General features: G+C 32.5%; 5 protein-coding genes across 6 annotated transcripts; 2 read left to right on the forward strand and 3 right to left on the reverse strand.

Annotated features, from left to right (window-relative positions):
• Nucleotides 1–44: 44 nt before the first annotated feature.
• Nucleotides 45–4,976, reverse strand: LOC105802036 (protein IQ-DOMAIN 31). Of its 2 annotated transcripts, none has more exons than XM_012633435.2 (8): nucleotides 4,865–4,976; nucleotides 4,672–4,710; nucleotides 4,169–4,282; nucleotides 3,520–3,825; nucleotides 3,200–3,403; nucleotides 2,640–2,720; nucleotides 603–2,199; nucleotides 45–335 (listed from the first exon to the last, which is right to left on the reverse strand). In XM_012633435.2, the coding sequence occupies exons 3-8, from the start codon at nucleotides 4,250–4,252 to the stop codon at nucleotides 304–306; spliced, it is 2,304 nt and encodes a 767-aa protein (XP_012488889.1). In that variant the 5' UTR covers nucleotides 4,253–4,282; nucleotides 4,672–4,710; nucleotides 4,865–4,976; the 3' UTR covers nucleotides 45–303. The 2 variants fall into 2 exon arrangements, with proteins under 2 accessions (XP_012488889.1, XP_012488890.1); XM_012633436.2 differs by having other exon boundaries at nucleotides 4,169–4,272; nucleotides 4,865–4,958.
• A 4,065-nt stretch (nucleotides 4,977–9,041) lies between these two features.
• Nucleotides 9,042–10,668, forward strand: LOC105802034 (uncharacterized). Its single transcript, XM_012633433.2, has one exon. The coding sequence runs from the start codon at nucleotides 9,326–9,328 to the stop codon at nucleotides 10,499–10,501; it is 1,176 nt and encodes a 391-aa protein (XP_012488887.1). The 5' UTR covers nucleotides 9,042–9,325; the 3' UTR covers nucleotides 10,502–10,668.
• Nucleotides 10,669–12,885: 2,217 nt separating this feature from the next.
• Nucleotides 12,886–13,866, forward strand: LOC105802032 (uncharacterized). The gene is made up of 2 exons (XM_012633432.2): nucleotides 12,886–13,077; nucleotides 13,164–13,866. Exons 1-2 carry the CDS (start codon nucleotides 12,951–12,953, stop codon nucleotides 13,664–13,666), a joined length of 630 nt encoding a protein of 209 aa, XP_012488886.1. The 5' UTR covers nucleotides 12,886–12,950; the 3' UTR covers nucleotides 13,667–13,866.
• A 2,184-nt stretch (nucleotides 13,867–16,050) lies between these two features.
• On the reverse strand, nucleotides 16,051–17,117 carry LOC105802031 ((-)-isopiperitenol/(-)-carveol dehydrogenase, mitochondrial). Its single transcript, XM_012633431.2, has one exon. It carries the CDS (start codon nucleotides 17,025–17,027, stop codon nucleotides 16,254–16,256), a length of 774 nt encoding a protein of 257 aa, XP_012488885.1. The 5' UTR covers nucleotides 17,028–17,117; the 3' UTR covers nucleotides 16,051–16,253.
• Nucleotides 17,118–19,333: 2,216 nt separating this feature from the next.
• LOC105802030 ((+)-cis,trans-nepetalactol synthase NEPS2) lies at nucleotides 19,334–20,630 on the reverse strand. Its single transcript, XM_012633430.2, has 2 exons — nucleotides 20,597–20,630; nucleotides 19,334–20,527 (listed from the first exon to the last, which is right to left on the reverse strand). Exons 1-2 carry the CDS (start codon nucleotides 20,628–20,630, stop codon nucleotides 19,644–19,646), a joined length of 918 nt encoding a protein of 305 aa, XP_012488884.2. The 3' UTR covers nucleotides 19,334–19,643.
• Nucleotides 20,631–21,934: the final 1,304 nt, after the last annotated feature.

Here is a 21,934-nt window from a genome sequence, read left to right on the forward strand (position 1 = left end):
GCAATTAAGAAGCCAAAAGAAAAACTAAAAATAGCAAGGCAAAGTTTAGAAGAAACAAACGAAATGAAGCAATTTATCACAACGATGATTATTTTGCGGCATGTTTGAAAGTTCAAAATCTATTGATTTACACTCAAATTCACTCACAAACACTGAGAAACATTGAATTTTCAGAGGCACTCAACCCGCGCACACATCCTATCGACCCGGTTTCAGTTTCAAAGCAAGTTCTATTAATTTACACCACAAAGCATATGAATCTTGAACCTAATAGTGCCAACAACTCCTCAAATCTCAATAAGATCACCTCCTCCACTCTACTTGAGTCGCCTTGGCTGCAAAATCGAACCAAAATTATTTATTAACATGGGAAAAAAGGTAACCATTTTCGGTAGAGTAAATGGTACGGCATTCTTTAGCTTCTTATGTGATAGGAGCTATAAAGAACAAAAGTGTTAGCTGTGAACCGACATTGGTGAAATATGCGAGCTAAATAAACTAATATACAACCTTTATGGAAGCTGCACGGTGAAACATGTCAAGCTTACGACAAGATATGAACAAAAATAGGTAAGTATTAACCAAGAATCAGCACTTCATACCATTTCTGTCTCTGGATGACAGTGGTCTGTCGCTTTTGCTCCCTTCCTTCCCTGCATGAACCAGTCTCTGCGTCCTTGGTGACTGTGAGTTGATTTTACTATTGGCTGAAATTGGCAGGGACTGGCGACGAGCGAGGTTATGTTTTTCACCTCCATCCTGGCTAAATCGAGGAGAGCCTTGCAGTCTCAGCTTAGCCTTGGCAGATTCAGTTGCTGCCATGTAGCTTGGCAGTGCAGGACTGATTTGAGGCCCATTCTCAGTATGATCTTGTTTTGCAGGATTAGAAGCTTTCTTGCCAGACTTCTGATTCTCATTGTTGGTTGAATCGCCCTTCCTGTTCAGCTCCACGTTTGCTATGGGATTATTTTCATCCTTAACGATACTATCTATCGAAGGCTTTGAATCAGCAACAAAAGGATCTGCATGAAATAAATCTGATGTCTCATTCCTCCCTAATGGCCCCAGCATAGTTTCAATGTCAGGTGATTTCGAAACTGCCACAGTGGTCTCTTTTTTCATCTTCTCAGCTGAGCCATTCACTGTTGAAGCGATCTCTTTCTTAACCTTCTCAGCTGAGTTATTTACTGTCAAGGCTGTTTCTTTCTTCACCTTCTCGTTCGAGCTTTTTACTGTCAAGGCCGTCTCTTTCTTCATCTTCTCAGCCGAGCCATTTACTGTAGCTGTCTCTTGTCTCATCTTCTCAGCTGAGCTATTCACTGTCCTGGCCATCTCTTTGTTCATCTTCTCAGCTGAGTTATTTATTGTCAAGGCTGTCTCTTTGTTCATCTTCTCAGCTGAGATATTTACTGTCAAGGCTGTCTCTTTCTTCATCTTTTCAGCTGAACCATTTTCTGCAGCTGTCTCTTGTCTCATCTTCTCAGCTGAGCTATTTAATGATGTTTCTTTCATCATCTTCTCAGCTGAGTTATTTATTTTCAAGGCTGTCTCTTTGTTCATCTTCTCCGCTGAGCTCTTTATTGAAGTTGTCTCTCTTTTCATCTCCTCAGTGGAGCTATTTACTGTCATGGCCATCTCATTCTTCATCTTCTCGGCTGAGCTATTCACTGTTGAGGCCATCTCTTTGTTTGCCTTCTCAGCCAAACTATTCAGACTCTGTTCCACAACATCTGGATTAGTAGCGCTTGAGAACTTCTCCAAACTTTGCTTTGGCTTATCAGGTTCAACCCGTGACTGCACTGAATTTTCTACTACAGGGTTATGAACCTTTCTCAAGTTGCGTTTAACCTTTTCAAGCTCATTTTGTGGGTTTTCCTGCACTGCCATCTCGGCTGGATGACTGGAAACTTTCCTCAGGTTACGCTTGGGCTTATCAAATTCAGAGGTCGCTTGAACCGAGCCACCATCCAGATTTGCAGGACGAATCCTGCGAACACTCAGTTTTGGTCGACCTGAATCAGTTTCAACAACTTGACCGTTAGCTTGTTTCTTCTGCAACTTAGAGGCTTTTTTTGGTTGAGGAACCAGTTTCCAGAAGCAGGATGCTGACCAGCGCTCTAACCAGTTCCAGACTGAATTTGGTTCCCCAGTGTCATCATGGAGGCGCAAAGGCATTACAGGAGGTGATGAAGCAACAAGCTAAAGAAACAAACCCAACAGTCACTTGCCCAATGTGTAAGAAAAAGAAGGTAAACAAATCAAAATGACATTCCAATTTAAGAAATCATGTCTACTGATGGTGAGAAACAGGAGAGATTTTTAAGTTGGATTATGTGCAATAGTTTTTGTGCCACTGATTCAGATTTTCTTAAAGATATGAGAAATACCAATGCACCATCTAGTGACAGATAATTATCAATCAGACTTTCAAACATCTCGTATTTGCAATACTTTTGGGTGCCAGGTAATGCCATAATGTTTTCCCCATCAAAAGGAGTTTATGGATAAGGATAAAGCCCCGAAAGCATAACAGCCAACAAATGGAGTCATCTCTAGAAATGTCACACAATATCAAGGTAAATTCTACATATTTTCAATTTCATAAACAAGATATATTATAAGCACAAAAGCAGCCATACCTTACGAACAAAAGCATTTGCAGACAACTTTCCAATGCGTGCAGGCATATTCACTCCAAGAGAAACCACAGGCTTGCTTTCCTGCCGAACAATGAAATAAGAATTAACAAAGCAAAAAAAGCTGGCTCACCTATTTCTTGAATAAATACAAATTCGGTGCAGGAAGATGAGGATAAAAGCTAAAAAGTATTCATATATACTACGAAATTCTGCATATTGCGATTACGGGAAGTAAAGAAAATGCATGGTGTTAGCTTCAAAAGCATTTTGACCACCCACAGAACATAGTGTTCAATTTTGCTCAAAAACCTCAGGCCAAAGATCTCTTTTAATCATTCTCACTAAACTTAGTTCATGATGGACTAGACAAATTCCATTTACATATGGACCATCAGATGGCCAATACAAAATTTAATTTATATAAAAAATCAAGTTGCAAAGTAGTAGGCATGCCTATTAAATTTGAACAAAAAGATTAGTGATTGTAAGATGAATTTCAATTAGTAGCACCGGGATCATGAATGGTAATTGGTCCATGATCGGATTCGCAAAGAAATTACCCAGAGGTTCATTTGATTGTATTTCTTATGCACTTCAAGACCACCATCAGAACGTCTGGCCATTACTCCACGAATATGACTTTGTAGCTTGACAATCCCCATCACACAGCACAAAGTAGCAATAGCTTGTCTTCTAACCAAGTGACCACGAATAAGTGCCTGCAGCCTTATAATGCCTTTGAGGGCCCAGAATGCTCGGCGAGCCTTCACATAATGAACTAATATGAGTGTAGGGATAATCTCAACTAAAGGTCCTTCCTTGGCTATATAAATTATTTGAAAATCGATAGTAACATTTTACAGGCAAAAGGATAAAATACCAGGTAACCCCTAAAAGCAGCCTGAACGATGGTTGCTGCTTGCTTTTGCTTCATTCTTTCAGGATCATTTTGGAAATCTTGAAGAGTGGATTCCTGAGAACCTATGCCTTGACTCACTGGTAGTGATATCCTGTCATCGTTATAGATATTTGCAGCCTCCTTGTTTTCCAGTTCTAATTTCCTTTCATCTCTCTCATTTCTCTCATTAGCATATTGATTAAGCTGTGAAGGGAAGGGAGGAGCCACAGGGACTTCAGCTTCTGATGCCCTGGCTGAAACCAACACCTCGTTTACATTGGCAACATTCTGCAAATAACAGTCCAATAAAAAACAGAAGTGTACATAAATATTTTAGGATTGATGGAAGAAAGATGCCATATCATGTTTATCTCATAACTCGAGGAAAGAATGATACATTCCCAAAACCAAAGCATTAAAACAGCCATGTTAAATACAACAGCTCCCGAGAAATTTCGGGGAAGCTAATGTTCAAATCAGCTAATCCTTTACAATTACTTAACTTTCTCAGTAGAGGGAATGAAGCCACCAAAAATAAACCAAATGACAGAGGAACTATATTTGCAGTTCCTCATGTACATAATCTAAACATTATATTTTTCGTTTAGTAGTCATTAGCAATAAATATTACCTCCCTTCCTTTATGATAACCAGATTTGGAAGACTTCTTTCCAAAAAGCACAGCCTTAATCCATTTTCCCGGTGATTTTCCCATTTCTCGAAGTTCAGGAGAAACTGCAAATACCTTTAACTGACTTTCAGCATCATTTTATGCGGTAACAGCTTAAGGATACATTTAACCATAAATTCAAGAATAATTAAAAAGAAAGCAAAAAAAATACAATTTCAAACGAAAATAGAAATTACGCATAGCAAATTACAGTATAAATTCAAAGTTCAACAAACAATTATAAACAAAAAGCAAAGAAAATTACTAGCATCCGTTAAGAATCCAATGATCTAACAGATTCAAAGACAAATCTCAAAAACTTGAAGAAATTTAAAGTAATTAAGCCAAACATTTACGATCTACTGTGAGATTAAATAAAAAATAAACAGATATGGCGCCAAAAGGAAAAAAAGCAAAACCAAACATCTTAAAACTAACAAATTTACACTAGATCTGATACTTACCTCACAAATGCAGTACTTTCAGAGCTCAAATCTCCATTCCTGATTTTCAAAAAAACACCGAAACATCAGTTTTTTTTCCCCTTCGAAACCAAAGAAAGAAACACTAAAAAGAAGAAAAGATTTCAAAAATCGAGACAATAGAAATCAAAATGTACTATGAGAAAAGTTAGCACAGAAGAGAGAGTAAGCTTACAAGCAAAACAAGAGGAAGATTTTCCTTTTTGTTTTTTTTTATTCGCTTTGGCTTCGCTTTTGTTTGCAGTGGTTAGGTGTCTTTGTATTGAGAGTGAGGGAAGGATCTAAAAATAACGGTGACTAATCCAGTACAAGCGATTTTAGTGTAATGATTTTGAGTAGGACAGCTTAGACCGTCAGATGGAGAAACTTGACAGAGATTGTAACCGACAGTGGGATTTGACGGTTGAGATTGATAAAAGATGATACGCGTTGGCGTAGGGGATGATTAAGATAAGTAAAAGAGGGAGGTGGCGGTTGGCCTATATTACAGTTACTTCGGGAACAAACAAATATATTCGGCAATTTGTAACTTAAATTTTAGAGATATTTTGTATATTCGTAATTTAATTCACTTAAACTTTATTGTATTATAATTTAGCACCATGTTTGTTGTTTTTTTATTGCATTATATACTTGTACTTATACTTGTATTTTTATGTTTTAGTAATATTTTTGTCGTCTCGTAAAATTTGTTCAATTTTTCTTGAAGTCTGTGCTGAACTTACGTTTCTGCCCTTTTACCTTGTTGTCGCGCGTGGGAGTTATTATTTAAGTAGTGGCAGTTGCACGGGTGAAATGCCATGATAAATTGATTGATAGATGTGGTGTTGGATACAACCGAACATGTAGTAAAACGAAAAGTAATTTGCTTCGTCCAGAATTCAGTGTAAGTTTAGGTATGTGGTAGCGTGGGATGTATTTAGTTTATTTTCTTATCATATTATAGTATTGTTATTATATTTAATTTTATTGTTGTTATTATTTTTATATTAACTGTAAATAAATGTATCGCTCATTTAAATTTATTCTTAATTCATGCTAGCAAAATAAATGAGATATTAATATTTGTAATCTATTTTAATTCAATTTGAAAAAAAATTAAATTGGATTCAATAATTATCAAGTCGAATTCAAATATCTTGAGCTATCAATCGAATTGAATTCGAGTTTAATAATATTTGACCCGAATGACTTGTGAATCTTATCAAGTTCTTCATATTTTTATATTATTAAATTATGTTATTGCCTTTAATTTATATCATTAACTCTAAGCTTGATTATTGAGTCAAGCTTGAGTAGTTTAATCATATTTCGAGTCGAGCTCGAGTTTAAAAATAGATGTTTGATCGAGCTTGAATCGAGTATCCAACTCAAGCTTGGTAATATTTAGGCTCAGCTCGGCTCAATTACACCCTTAATTCATGCTTATAATTAAATGATTGTATTTCATATTAATATCAAAATATGTTTAATGCAAAACTTTTGTGTCATTCAACACAAAAAAACATTAATGTAATGTTTGGAAAGCCACGTAGTAAATAGATTTGGGTGTAATTAATTATAATTACAAAAATATGGCATATTTGGGTAACCATTGTAGCCAGTGAGTCCCACCGAATTGGATGTAATTGAAGCACTCAATTATATTTTTCAATTCTTACGGGTGAGAATGAGAGTAATTACACATGTAATCACACTCAAATTCAAATTTTTTAAAATTATTTTTATAAAAGTTATGACAAACATTTTACAAACATGAATACATACGAGTGTTTAAGATGATTATAGCAAAATATATATATTATAAATCTTAAAATGCATGTTATAAAATAATTTGTGTGTTTTATAAAATTATAACAAAAAATTATATTATTTAAATCTGAAAAAATTTGGAATTTATAACAAAAATTATTATAAAATAATATACATATTATAAAATTATTATAATATATTTATTTATAAAAATTATGGTCAAATATGGATATAACTTATTTATGTGTCAATATTATATATTATAAAAATAATATACTTATTCATAAAAATATTATATATATTTATCATAAATATAAATAAGTTTCTAAAGTTACAACAAAGAAGTATATTATTTATAAGAATTGTAACAAAAGTTTTGGATATAAAACAATTTTTATAAAGGTTATATATTATAAATTTTATATTATTTTTACTTAATTACTTATTAACTTAAAATAAATTATTCTCTAAATTAAGTTTATATAATTTTTATAATTAAATGTACAAAGTATTTAGATGGTGAGCCAAAATATTATAAGGTCGATGCTAACTATGCAAATAGAAACAAATTTGTTGCACCATATTGTGGGATATTATACTATTTAAGAGAATGATGCCAAACCCAAACACCATAGATAGCTTGCAAACTCTTTAATTTGAGACACTCAAGGCTTCGAAATCTGATTGAGAAGACATTTATTGTTCTAAAAAATATTTCTCATATTAACAACCATACCTTAGTAAAGCATTAAAAAAATTAGATCGTATTAGCATGTTGCATATTTCATAACTTCAATCATAAGTGGAACTAAAATGATTCATACTTTGTAAAAACTGCATGGGAAAAATAAATATCGGTAATTTTAATTATGCAAATTAAAATTCAGATGATGATAAACTTGATTGAAGACCAATAGATGTTGAGAAAGAGCATCTGTTAAACAATAAAAGGGAATAACCCGACAAATTTGTACTAGAACAATTAGATAAAATTACATATGATGTTTATTTTTCTAATTATTTTTATTAGTAATTATGTTATCAATTACTTTTTAGACTAACATAAATATGATGATTTGATTTTAATTTTTGTTACTTGTTTAGAAATTATTTTATCATACTAATAATATTTTGTAGTAAGTAATATATTTTAAAAGTATAAATTATGCAACTGTAATTACAATTTGTATTACCAAACATGACATTGGCATTAATTTTTGTTATTTGTTTAGAAATAATTTTAGTTTTTTCCATAAAAGGTAAGGGAAAACTTGAGTTTTTTTGTAGGAAAATTTGGCTGTTTTATACAAAATTGAGTTACAGAGGAAAACTTGAATTTCATCTCCCATAATTGAATAAAACCTCAATTTTTTTATAGAAAAAGATAAAAATAATTTTAAAAAGTAAATGAATGACCAAAATTAAAACTTAATAAAGTTGGTTAACTAAAATGAAAACAGTTGTTAACATTAATGCTTAATTTGTAATTTTTTTATTTTCAGTGCCAAAAATGAAAACATATGAAAGTTAAGTGACCAACTATGAATTTGCCCATGTCTTATTGACCCACGCCATGTAAGGTAACACAGTAAATTTTTGTGATTTGGTAAATCACAGTACAAAATTACCAAATCTATCACCAAACCATCAAAGTGGAAGTCGACGTTTCACCCTTTTATGTCCGATTAAGGTTTTATGTTTTTCCATCTATATCCTCATTGTCGGCAATTAACTACTACTATAGGGATAAGATTTTATATTTTTATAAAATTGTCTTGTCCAAAAAATGTCTTTCAAATACCAACCATATTACCAAATGAGAAGTTTTGATTTATGACTAGGTTTTGATGTGTGGGATCCTTAACTAACATCCATCTTATTTTGAATTAACTAACTAACATACATTTATTAGCATTTAGTGGGTCTATTTTTTTCAATTATTTAACACTTGGTTAACGTAAACACCAAACAGCCCATTTCGGGGAAAAAAATTAAACGAAAAATTACACTTTTAGGTCCACATATTTGTCAATTCTCACAGAGACAGCATAAAAATTAATATAAACGACAACAATAATAATAGATTTAGGTCACTTGTAACAAATTTAGTTTTAGTACCCACTAAAACAAAATGATTTCACCTCTTGAATTTGATCATTAATTTCCTCAATTAGGTGATGATAACATTAATAATAATGAAATGGGTAGTTGTGAAAGCTTAATACATAGTTTTAAGCTACAAATGAAAATGACATTTGAAATGCCTTGGAATAAGGAAATTTGGTACTTCATTGGGCAGCACAAATTTCTCCTTCGGCCTACGGAAACAAGTTTCAAGTAAAACTCCTACTTACAGGTGTTCATAATTGGGCCGGACCTAACCAAAATCTTAGGTCTGTCTTAAAAAATAAGCCTAAAATTTTTTTCCGACTTGTCCGTATTAAATTTTTATATTATTTTATACATATTTTAACCTTAATAATTAAAATTTTAAAATAATCAACCATAGAATATGGGCCAATATAAACTTGAAAACCTATCGGACCCAACCCAACTAAAAAGCCATTTCTTTCTTTTTAGCCCCTATTGGCTATTTGTTGTTTCACTGTACTGTTCTCTCCAAAACCCTACCGACTAATACCCTATGTTTTCTTTCCAAACCCTGCATTCCCTCTCAGTCTCTCTTCTCATTTGATTCGAGGGCCTTCGTCAAGCTCAAACTCGGGTCTTCCATTTTCTTCACAAGGGAATCCCTTCAAGGTAGATTTTTTGTTTTACTTCTTTTTAAGCGGCCTTTTTCTAATTGCCTGTTGGGTGGCTTTTGTTGGTGATTCTTTATTGTTTTTCATTGTTTGTTTCGAGGGATTGTTTCTTTCCTTTTACGATGACCTTGCTTGATGTAATAACAAAGGCTTCGGCTAGTACCGGGCCACATACTTCTCAAGCAGACCACCCCATAGTTCTAAACACAGATGATATTTTCTTTAACTTAAAGCCTGAAGTTGAAAACCCCAATCCCACATCGCTTGTTAATCCCCTTACTGGATGGGGAATCTCTCAAACCGATGCTAAATTCATTGACTTGAGCAAAAAGTTTTATACAAAGTTAAACAGAAACCTCAAAGACATCCATAACTTTAATAAAGAAGAGTTTATTGGAATATTGAATCCATTTCTTGAGAAAATTAAGGAGAAAGGCAGAATTTTTATTGGGGTTGATCCAAATGATACTGGGTATACTTCTGTTTTGCTTGAGAAAGTTGGGTTTTTGATTGGTAGAGATGTTTTAAGTTTGGTTTTGGAAGCTTGTATTAGTTTGGAAATTTGGGAATTGTTAGAGGTGTTGATTGTTAATGGCCTTGTTGACCATTCGTGTTATCCCAATTTGGTTGTTAATATTGCTGCCAAGAAGCGGTCGGATTTGCTTTGTCTTTGCGTTAAACATGCTCGAAATTTGGGTTCGGTTGAGTTGCTTTGCATATTGAAATATTTTCTATGTCCACCTAAAGATAGTTATGTTAGTATGGTTAATGTGAGGAAGGATTGGGAGAGTCAAGCTTTGCTGGCTATTGAAAAGGCCAAACTCGGAAAGAAATCACCTTTAGCCAAGGAGGCTTCGATTTTGCTTATGGTTGCATACGATGGGTTTTTAGATCCTGAGCTTTGTTTGCATTATTTGTTAGCTTCGAACAATGTCGATGAGGTGATATTGTCGTCTTTACTTGGTAAATTAGTCGGTAAAGAGTTGATAAATTTGATTCGATACTTGGGGAAATGGTTGAAAAAGTATGAGAGGTTTCCTCAAGCCATTCCATGTCCAAAGGCATCTTCTGCTTTAGGCTTAAAGGCCTGTGATTGGGTTCCCAAGGTCGAAGATGTTGCGAAATGTCTCGGGTTTGTCGTGGATGAGAACTTCTCTTCACTGATGTTGCATCCCAAGTTCTGTGAAGAACTCAAATCTATTGAGGGAGTGGTTAGTTCCCTAGCATTTGAAGCAAGATTCTGTTGTTCGATGGCAAATGTAATCGAGAAGTTGAGAGCTGAAGATATTCAGAGCTAGGAATTACGGTAATGTTGCATTGACACACTTTCCCTATCATTTGCACTGCTGTGTCTAATATATTTTTGTTAACTAGACTTGTATTCCTTTTGGATTGAATCGAAGTTATTTTTATTCTTTTTGTCTGCTCATATTTAGATATTTGAGTGCTTACGATTGCTTTGTTAGTTTCTATCTTTTGTCGAAGCTATCTATCAGCTAGTTGAAAAATGTTTATGTTGGAGTGGCATGATTCGTTTATTAGTTAGCTGTTGACACTTTGATAGAATTATTCATTATCAAAAAGAGCCCTAGAATAGTACTTTAATTCGAGACTGCAGGCAGGCATGCGCAGATACTTGCTTCGGTTCTATGATTACGTAATCAGCTATTTGCTTTTTGTCATCATAAAATATGATCTCAATATGAAGAACCTAGATCAGGTTGTATTTTCCTAGGATCTTTCCAAGTTCTTTGCCTTAGGAAGTAAGTTGATTCTTGGATATAAATGAGCTCCACTTGAAGCATGGATCTTGTTGATCGAAACCACAAAAAGACCTTACAATTTTGGATGAGATAGGAAATATGATCGGAAAACTATGTATTGTATGAAATACAATAATACTTTGATAGATACGATGTCATGGTATGGAAAATAAATATCGGGTTTTTATTCTTAGGACCATTACAAGTTCTTCACCTTAGGAAGGAAGTTCATTGAAACTCCAAGCATTGATCTTGTTGGTAGAAATTGAGCCTGTATACAAATAGACTTGATAACTTCGGACACTATTGTAAACGCAAAATGAACACATCTTTATTAAATACAGGACTTGTTAGATGTATACTTGATATGTCCCATACACATTGGTTGTTTTTTTTAAAAGAATCTGAAATGATGTAAAAACGATCAACCTCCACACTCAAGCAATCTATCATCTCTTGCCTTATTTTAACTTTTCTTAAAGATCAATCTCCATTCCTTGAAGAAAAGACCAGTTCTTTACTTAAGGCAACTTATATTTCTTGTTTGCATTAGCTTTCAAAAGTGTAAGAATGAGTAAACTTTTCTTTTCCAGGAAAGAATTTATACAAAACCAACAGTGTTACATTAAGAAAGAAATTATGAGCGGTAAATATGAAATGAAAAAGCAATTGAGAACTAAGTAGTTTAAATGCTCTTTGAAAAACCAGTTTGGTGTGATTTTTAACCCATCGCTTGGCCTTTGGACAACTTGGCTTTTATATAATCGGATCAAAAACAAAACAGGATATCCGTTATGAGAAGGGTAGAATCAGATTTTTTTAATGATATTTAATTAAATTGGTAGAATCAATAGTTTGATAAATTTGACCACCAATACGGATGTAAAACATTGGTGCATTTATGTAAAACTAAAAGAAAGGACCCCTTTTATTTAGAACTCGCGGAGCCGCACACTTCCAAGGTATTCTTCGTCTTGGTATTGAAAGTGTAATTTATATTATGGATTACAGACACTGATGGACTGACTTAGATCATACAGGTTACAACGTCGTGCATAATTATTTAAATTTGCCTTTGAGATTTTAAATTTTGTCAAATTTATTTATATTTGATACTTTGTTTTTTAGTTTTATTAGTAAAGTTAGAAAATTTTTATGTATTTTTTTTATATATATTTGATTTTTCTTTATTTTTACTATATTTTAAATTTATTTATCATCACTACAATCCTAGTTGTAAAATTTTAGCACTTTACTAACAATGTGTTAAATGTTTTCTTTAAATTATATAATACACAAAAATATTATAAAATTGAAAATGATTTATACTCAAGAGTATTGAATATTAAAAATTAAATCTAATTAATTTTCAAACTAGCCTTTAACTTTTTTTTTTTTTTTGGAAGCTCATTTTTCAAATATTTCAAATTTCATTTAAATTTTTTCCAAATATTGAACGTGCAAAACCAACCATTGATTGAAGTTGTGTTGATACACGGTTGGAATGATGGTGGTTGGTCACGATTCACCTTGTGAGTGAGAGAGCCTTCGGTGATTATAGGTAATCGAAATTCAAGTGATTTAAAAGATTTTACTATGGGTAGAGGAAGGAAGGGGTGCTCTTGTCTTTTTTAAGACGTGAAATGCCGTTGTCATATTTTTTAGAGTTGAGTCATTTTATTAATGTTTATTTGTAGGTATGAGTTGAATGGTATTAAAAAAAACAATATTTAAATATTTGCCTTTTATTTTGGTGAAACAAGCAATTCCACCCAAAAGAACATTTCAAGAATGGTAAGTTAAGAATATCACGAAACATAGCTTAACAAGAAAAGCTGTATGAACATAAACAAAACCCAAAATGAACAAAAAAAGAAAAGCATAGTTTCAATGCCTATATAAAATGATAATACCATGCATGAACTTACAATACGTAAAATATACAAATTACTCCAATTAGCAACAGTAAAAGGTAGCCACAATTATGGCAAATTCTAAAGGTAGCTGGAGTCAACGGTGGCCCAGCCATACTGCCGAGAGGGTTTTCCCCTCATGGGGAGACTGGACTCTGGATTCTGACGGAAATTATCGTCTTGATATTGATCTTCCTGGTATTAATTAATCAACCATTCTTCTTTAGTTTACCCCTTTATTTTTCAATTGAATATAAATCATATGTATAAATCTTTAAATTTAGGGTTCGCACAACACGAGGTGAAAATACGGCCAGATTCAGATGGTTCTATAAGGCTTGAAGCAGAGACGATAGTTGATGAGAGCAAATGCAAATATATCGACCAAACCATCCAACTGCCGGAGAATTCGGATATCGTAAACCTTTACGGACGATTCAGAGGCCAAGTGCTCACCATTACCGTCCCTAAGAAGGTAAACGCTGATGATCAAAGTTCGCAAGAAGATGACCACGAAGGTGAAGGTGAAGATGAAGCTGAAGGCGAAGATGAAGATGAAAGAGGTGATATTAAAGAAAATCGGACGAAACCGGAACCCGAAAACAAGAAGAGCGACAGCGACCAAGATTGTCGTAGTTTACCGAAGGAGAATATAAAGAAACCACCGAAAGGGAAAGAAAGTGTGTTAGCGATTGTGATGAAGTGGTTTGAGCGAAACAAGGTGATTGTTGTTTCTAACGCTATATCGTTTTCGATGGGGATGTGGGTGTCGAAGCTTTGGACGTAAGCATTATATGTTTATGTTTACGTTTACGTATATGTGTTCGTGTGTTATGTAATTAACTCAGTTTCTTTAAAATATATTACGTTACACCTTTCACATTATTTAGGTTTCGTCTTGACTTTATCAAGAGCTGACACTTTGTTAAAACTAAAGTTAGTGAATATATGTATACATAACATGTGGAGTTCTCCTCGCCAAGGACAGATGTCGGGTATTCTATTCCACGGGTTCTCATCTCATTGCAACCTGCCTAAAGGGTTATTGTGTTTCCTAAGCGATCGACCATGAAAAAATTACGTCGTACATGTATCAATATTCTAAGTTAAGAGAGGAGCATTCTCATCTATAAATACTTTCTCTAACATTGGGGAATGCTATACTCTTTTTACTTTTTCACTTCACCAAGAACACCAAAACACCAAAACGACCGCCTTACAACCCTCGGCACACTTTCATGTGAGCCTTCACCCAAACCTCCTACCTCTTCTTCCCCTCAATACACTTGTAAAAAAGAAGTATATAAAATGTATTTAAAAATAAGGCATCATTCATCATAAATTTAACCTTTAATATTTATTACTTTTTTCACTTTGACTTGCTGTCTTTAAATTTTAGTTAAATTATTTTTTCCGGATTGAAAAGTTGATTGGGCTATTAAAATTATTTCAAAGTCATAAAAGTTATAAAAAATATTTGTACTTTAGAAAAATTGTTTAAAATTCAATTTTATTTTTTTAAAATTATCCACTTGAAGCGCATATTGTCATGTATACTACCACCTTAGTGCTATTAAAATTTTAATAATTTAGTAAAATTTTCTATTCTAAAAGAAAATCAATTTGAAACATTTTAAAAGTTAAGAACCAAAATGATAAAAAAAATCAAAACAACAACAAAAAAAACCCATTAAGAACTAAATTTATCATGTACCCAAAAATAATACCATAATTTGACCTCACTCACATACAAAAAAATCGGTTCAACCATTAACCAAACTTGAAATTATTATTATTAAAATCGTAGCTTAATAAGTTATATAATTTAAAAATAAATTATAGAATTCGTGACACCAGCAGCCAACAATAAGACACTTATTTACTTTTTGTTCATAAAAACTGTACAGTTTAAATTAGTAAAAATAAAACAGCTGTATCTCCATTTTATAAAACCTTAAAAATCGCAACACCTTTCAAAAATTTAACAAAAACTATATCTATATACTTATAAACACGTGGCACACACCCACACGTTTCTCTTTTTTTCTTTTTTTTGCATTCTATAGAAAAGTTAAATTTTAATTTTGGTCCTTTTAATATATCTAAATTTAAAATTAATCTATATACTTTAAATTTTAACATAATTGGTACCTATAGTTTTTAATGTTATTAATTAGTCCACTTGATACCTTTTTTGAGATTTGTCTTCTGTTTTTTTTATGTTATAAGATAATGAAATTTGACCCTTATATAATGCTAAAACTTTAGATTTAATTTGTATACTTTAATTTTTATTTGATGCTTTTACTTTTATAATTTGATTCAATATTATTTTATTGTTACTTAACTACCAAGTGATTCAATATTACTTAACTTCGAGTTTTCATGGTGGTGACTACTGCACTTGAATTTTAAATTAAAAAAGTAGAGACTAATTTCTTAAATAAAAGTAGGGACTAAATTTTAAATATACTGAAGTGGATAAACACTTAAAAATATTTTAACATTTAAATTTTTACTCTATAATTTAATAAAACAAGTAAACAATCCAAATACAAGCATAGAAACCATACTAATTTAATTTCATTAATAACTATTATTCGATAATTATCTAATTTCAAAAAAAGTAATGCTCTCAATAAATTCTTAACTATAATACAAATATTTATGTATTAAATAAATTTAATGAGGAAGAGATTCAAGCATAAAATTAGAGTATTTTATACATTCTAATATTTTTTTATGATTAATATTTTAATAATACAATTGTTGAATTTATTAAGATATTTGTACTTATTATACATGTAAAATTTTTAATCGATCCGATATCTCTATTATATCACTTTAAAATATTATTCATATTAATATATATATTTAATAAGTGGAATTATTTTATATAAAATAAATAATTAAATTTTCTTTAATTTACTTATGAATGAAACATTAAATGTGATGGTTAAATTATTAAAATATTAATGGTATAAAATATTATTAAAATATGTAAAAAATACTTGTAGGTGGATCCTCTCAAATTTAATTATCAAATAATCTTCAATTATACCATAACAATATCTAACCCAAAGTATTGTCTAGCAACCCAATCATGGCAAATGCAACAACCACTTGGTAGTGAATATCTAGATTCACTTTCTTTTACAAGGTATCGTCATATACAATTAAAGAAGTCTCACTATATATGATGCATTAAAATGTATAAAATACAAAAACCTTTTATTTATATGAAAACATTAAAACATAATCAAATTCGAAGGTGCATAATATTGAGAGGCTGCTGGCCATGTTTGAGCTATCACCAATCAAACATCAAGTGGCTGGCCCTAGCTCACTGCGCCAAATAATCGAACACCTGGTGTCTAGTAGACTAGATGATAACCAGCATCCACCACCAAGTCATGCCCGGTAATAAGCTCAGAATCCTGCGACGCAAGAAACAGCACGGCATCAGCAACATGCTTCATTTTCAGCACCACCCCTTTCAACCGAGTGTAGGGTTCATAGGTCTGCTCCACTTCCTCCACCTCCTTCCCGAAGTACCCACAGAGTAACGGGGTTCCCACAGCAGACGGAGACACACTGTTCACCCTAATCCCATGCACCCCAAGCTGTTTGCTTGCCGATCTCATCAACCCAAGCACTGCATGCTTTGTAATGAAATAGTCCGTGTTCATTTCACCAGCGGTGCTAGATGCGACGCTCGCCGTACAAACGATACTTCCTCTCACATTCAGTTCCACCATGGCTCGTGCAGCGTGTTTCACGCAGGCAGCCATGCCACGGACATTTATGTTGAAGAGGCGGTCAAACTGTGCTAAGTCCAGTTCAAGGACGGTTTGAGTGGAGCTGCTAAATATCCCAGCGTTACCGAACATGATATCAAGCCGCCCATAGTTTTGGACCGTCGATTGAACTAAGTTCTTTACTTGCTCTTCATCGGTAACATCGCAGTGCATGAATGAGCACTTATGGGAACCGATCGATTCGACTACCTTTTGGCCTAATTCATCTTGGATGTCAGCAATCACGATCATTTGAGCACCATGGGCAGCGAAATGATGAGCGGCGGCTTCTCCAATGCCGCTAGCTCCACCGGTGATTATGGCTATTTTACCTTCTAGCTTGTTGGACATTGTAGAGTTAGCCGATTTTGCTACTCAGAGTAAATGGACAATGATGATAAGCAAAGAACCATTTGATGCATAAAAAGCTGTGGGCCGGAACCACGAGCGACAGATATTTTCCAATATTTCTTTCTGACCATTCTAACCCACATCAGTTGGCCGTGGAGCATTAACCCATTCCGCACACTTGTAGGGTCTTGATTAAGAGTCTGGCATGGGCCGTACAAACGTGTCCAAGTTTTCTTTGGCACAACGATGCATGTCTCCAATCCATCGGCTGTTCGGTCTCTCAGCTTTTCTAATTTGGATTATGTGAAATATATGGGATCTTTTATTAAATTATAGATCAATTTTAAACATAAATAATAATATTATTAAATGATATATATGAGTTTTAATGATTATGTTTAAATATATAATTTTTTACTATTTTATTTTATTTAATAATTACGTGTAATGTTAATTTTTTTTTGTAAGATGAAATTTCATTCATTGAAAATCAAATACGAAGGTGGGCTAAAACCCAAAGATATACAAATAAAAACTCAAGGCTTGACCCACACACGGCTACCTAAAAATCCTAGTGACCTAAACAACACCACTATCACAAAGGAGGAGGACAGAGAGGACCAAGGTCCAGCAAAGATTTACTTCATGAATCGCATCTCAACAATGTTTTCTGTATTCCTTCATTTCAATATTTACCCCATGAATCATATTATAAAAAGCTTAATACATAATTTAATATTTGAGTTTGGTCTTTAAGTTTTTTTTCGTTTAATGTGAAATTTATATTTAACAAAATTTATAAATTTTGATATTTAAAGCTAACAATGTTAATTTTAACTGTTTAAATTCAAGTTTTAGAGCTGATTTAATTAAAATTCATAATTAGCTAATATTATTAGTAATAAATTTCATCCAATCAACTCTAAAACCTTAATTAAATCACATTCATTTGACTACTTTTTGACAAATTAAATGTAAAATTAAACAAAGTCACAATTATACTAATTTTTTCTATTAACAAAATAATAAAAATTTAAATACAATAATATTAGCAATTAACTTTTATTAAATTGACCCTAAACTAAAATTAAGAACTAAAAAATTAACATTGTTACCTTTGAATACTAAAATATATTACTTTTGTCAAATACTAAATTCGATAATAAAAAAAAGACATAAGAATCATGTTACCACAGTAAGATAAATTGTCAAACTTAGATTATTAGATAAATGAGAAATAATTTATGTTATGTAACATGTTCATGAGTCGGGCTACTCATCCAAGCTTGAAGACCTGTCCAAATTTTGGAAGGGTTTGGGTAAAAATATTAGGCCTGAAAAATAAGCTTGGGTAAAAAAATTAGGCTCGTTTAAAATATGGATCGGGCTTGAGTTTTAACATTTAAGGCCTGACCTAGCCCGTTTTAAAGTTTATAATATTTTATATTATGTTATTTTTATATATTATGTCATTCATAACTCATTAAAAAAATAAACCTATACTAAATATATAATATTACTCTAATGTAAACATTAAAATAATATTAAGATGACTATATAAAAAAATTAATAAATAAAAAATATTAAATTAAAATAATATAAATACTTTTTAAAAAATTGAAAATAACATGAGCGGGTTTGGACAAAATTTTAGACCTATATATCAGGGTGGACCAAGCTTGGACAAGTATAAAGTATGTTGATATCATACTTTGACTTGATTTGACTCGACCTATGAACACCTCCAATGTTGTCACTGAAATTTATTAAACTTCTCAATATTTTTTTTTTGAATAAACTTCTCACTAGTTATTAAAGCTAAAATCAATCCTAAAATGGGTCCATTTCTTGGAAGGAAATTAAAATAACCTAAAATGGGTCCATTTTTTAAAAGGAAATTAAAATAATTTATTGTAAAATAAAAGGATTATAATTAAAATAAGGAAAAGAAAAAGATATATGCAGGATTTCTATAATTTTTGATAGCAAATAAAAATTCATTAAGCTAATAAAAAGGATTACAAATTATATGAAAATCATAAAGTGACAGTCCCGTAAGTTCACGGACTGTCGTGATCAGCACTTGGATTTTTTTGTTTTCAATTAAGTTTAAAAGTTATATTTAAGATTTTTGCGACTATATGATTTTAGGATATAAGATTTTAGGGTTGGATTTTAAAGTTATAAAATTTTATAAAAAGATTGAATTAATTTTTAAATAACTTAAATTAAAAATAATAATAATTGGCTCACGTTTGTCCTTGAGCTAAGTCTCATCCCAAATTATAACCGATCGGGGCAAAGGATAATCAAAGCTTAGATAAATTAAGAACAAACTGATTTCCAGACAAGTACGATGAAAAGACATGTTCCAAATTCTAGTGCCAAGTCCACAACATTATCCAGTAAACTACGACTACAGCTACTTATCTCTTCAAGCAAATCACTGCCATTCATATATAATATGAGCAGTCAATTGCTATGGTTCGGTACTGGCGACCTGTATCGAACCATCTATGCAAAAATAAAACAAGTTCAAACCAACACAAAAATGGGCTAGCCTTATTTGAGGTGGAACACAGCTCACTGACACAAAATAATTAAGGACCTGGTGGTCTACTTGACAAGAAAACCAGCATCCACCACCAAGTCATGTCCGGTAATAAGTTCGGAATCCTGTGACGCAAGAAACACCACAGCATCAGCAACATGCTTCGCTTTCAGCACCACCCCTTTCAACCGTGCGTAGGGCTCAAACAACTGCTCCACCTCCGCCTCCGTCCCCAGGTAACGATAGAGTAATGGGGTTCCCACAATGAACGGCGACACACTGTTCACCCTAATCCCATGCTCTCCAAGTTGTTTGCTTGCCGATCTCATCAATCCAATCACCGCATGCTTCGACATGCTATAATCAGTGTCCCTTTCACTACCGCAGCTAGCATTCGTGCTCGCCGTACAAATGATGCTTCCTCTCACGTTCAGTTCCACCATGGCTCGTGCGGCGTGTTTCACACAAGCAGCCATGCCGCGGACATTGACGGTGAAAAGGCGGTCAAACGCTGCGAAGTCTAGTTCAAGGACGGTTTGAATTGAGTTGCTAACTGTCCCAGCGTTACTAAACATGATGTCGAGGCTCCCGTAGTTTTGAACCGTCGATTGGACTAAATTTTTTACTTGTTCTTCATCGGTAACATCACAGTGCATGTATGAACACTTATTTGAACCGATGGCTTCGACTACTTTTTGGCCTAATTCATCTTGGATATCAGCGATCACGATCATACGGGCACCATGGACGGCGAAATGATGGACGGTGGCTTCTCCGATGCCGCTTGCTCCGCCGGTGATTATGGCTACCTTGCCTTCTAGCTTGTTGGACATTGTAGAGCGTTGATGTTGATATTCGGTGACGCTATCAAGCAGACAATAATTATAAGCAAAGCTGAAAGCACCGTTAGATGCATTAAAAACACCAAAGAAAATGTTAAAGAAAAAACCTTACGCTATCATTTTCATGTTTTTATGTAATTAAAATACTTACAGCGTGTTTGGTTGGTTGTAATAACCAACTGAATCAGCCGTTAGCCATTCAGACCTCATTCGTTGATTTCAACTTAACTGATATTCAATGATGTGATTTTTTTAATTGGTATAATTTTATATTTAGTCTTTAATATTTATACATTTTATCAATTAGATCCTCAAATACATATACTAAATATAATTATATTTATATTTAAACACATATAATTAAATCATGATAAACATATATGTAAATTTGTGATTTTATAAACTTCATTTATGATGCTACTAATAACATCCTCAACAGAGGAATCTAATTTTCCTATGAAACCTAACAAATAATTAACAAATAAGAAAAAAGTTTCCCATAAGCCTTTTTTATATATCATCATCTTTTGCATTCTTCTCAATTTAAAGAATTGTGTAATAATATGTACTTATCTCTAAGCATAAAATTTATTGAAATTTTTATCTTCACCTAATTTGTATGCAATTTATTAAAAAAGATGTAAATTGCTTGGATTTTAAATTTTCTAACTTGAATTTTAGATTTTTATTTATTTTTAGATACATATTTTTATAATTTATAATTTCCTTTATAATTTAAAATATATATAAATTTTATATATTTTCTCTTAAATTTTTAAACATTTTATAAAATAGATCGTCACATTATCGATGCCATGTGTCCTATATTTAACTCTGTTACAAAAAAATATATCAAAATCTTTGATGGAATGAAAATTTAGGTTCAATTTGGGATAATGTGTCAAGTTGGGGACTAAATGCATATTTGAACCTTACAGTTATAATTAAATACAAACACATAATTATTATATATAAAATAGATATAAATAATATTATATTTCGTACTTTTTCATAATATATAATTTATATTTAGTTATATGTATTTGAGGATCAAATTGATAGAGTTTGTAAGTATGAAGGATTAAATTTCTTAAATTATTTAAAATTATGATCAAATTGATAAAATATACAAATATTAAAAACTAAATATGTTATTGTAGCCGTTAAAAAAAGGTCACATCATCACTTCTCCATTCTATTAAATACTTAATTGAGTGAAATTGTTAAACTATCCCAGTGTTACTGAACATGATATCGAGCCGCCTATAATGCATGTATGAACACCAATGTGAACCGATGGATTCGACTACTTCTTGGCCTAATGATCTTGGATGTCGGCGATCACGATCAATGGGCACCGTGGACGGCAAAATGATGGGAGGTAGCTTCTCCGGTGCGGCTTGCTCCACTGGTGATTATGGCTACTTAGCCTTGTAGCTTGTTTTGACATTGTAGATGCGGACAATAATGATAAGCAATGAAGCACAAGAAAACACCAAAGAAAAATGTCGAAT

Source organism: Gossypium raimondii, chromosome 11 (genome assembly GCF_025698545.1).
Source record: "Gossypium raimondii isolate GPD5lz chromosome 11, ASM2569854v1, whole genome shotgun sequence".
NCBI classification, from domain to species: domain Eukaryota; kingdom Viridiplantae; phylum Streptophyta; class Magnoliopsida; order Malvales; family Malvaceae; genus Gossypium; species Gossypium raimondii.

What these genes read in the sequence shown, in the direction of transcription:
- LOC105802032 (XM_012633432.2), top strand. Translation starts at nt 12,951, where the DNA reads ATGGCAAATTCTAAAGGTAGCTGGAGTCAACGGTGGCCCAGCCATACT. An exon ending in TCTTGATATTGATCTTCCTG is followed by an intron (nt 13,078 to 13,163) that starts GTATTAATTAAT and finishes CTTTAAATTTAG; the next exon opens with GGTTCGCACAACACGAGGTG.
- LOC105802036 (XM_012633435.2), bottom strand. Translation starts at nt 4,252, where the DNA reads ATGGGAAAATCACCGGGAAAATGGATTAAGGCTGTGCTTTTTGGAAAG. An exon ending in ACAATCAAATGAACCTCTGG is followed by an intron (nt 2,721 to 3,199) that starts GTAATTTCTTTG and finishes ATTGTTCGGCAG; the next exon opens with GAAAGCAAGCCTGTGGTTTC. An exon ending in GTCATCCAGAGACAGAAATG is followed by an intron (nt 336 to 602) that starts GTATGAAGTGCT and finishes TCGATTTTGCAG; the next exon opens with CCAAGGCGACTCAAGTAGAG.
- LOC105802030 (XM_012633430.2), bottom strand. Translation starts at nt 20,630, where the DNA reads ATGAGGTCTGAATGGCTAACGGCTGATTCAGTTG. An exon ending in GCTAACGGCTGATTCAGTTG is followed by an intron (nt 20,528 to 20,596) that starts GTTATTACAACC and finishes TGATAGCGTAAG; the next exon opens with GTTTTTTCTTTAACATTTTC.
- LOC105802034 (XM_012633433.2), top strand. Translation starts at nt 9,326, where the DNA reads ATGACCTTGCTTGATGTAATAACAAAGGCTTCGGCTAGTACCGGGCCA.
- LOC105802031 (XM_012633431.2), bottom strand. Translation starts at nt 17,027, where the DNA reads ATGTCCAACAAGCTAGAAGGTAAAATAGCCATAATCACCGGTGGAGCT.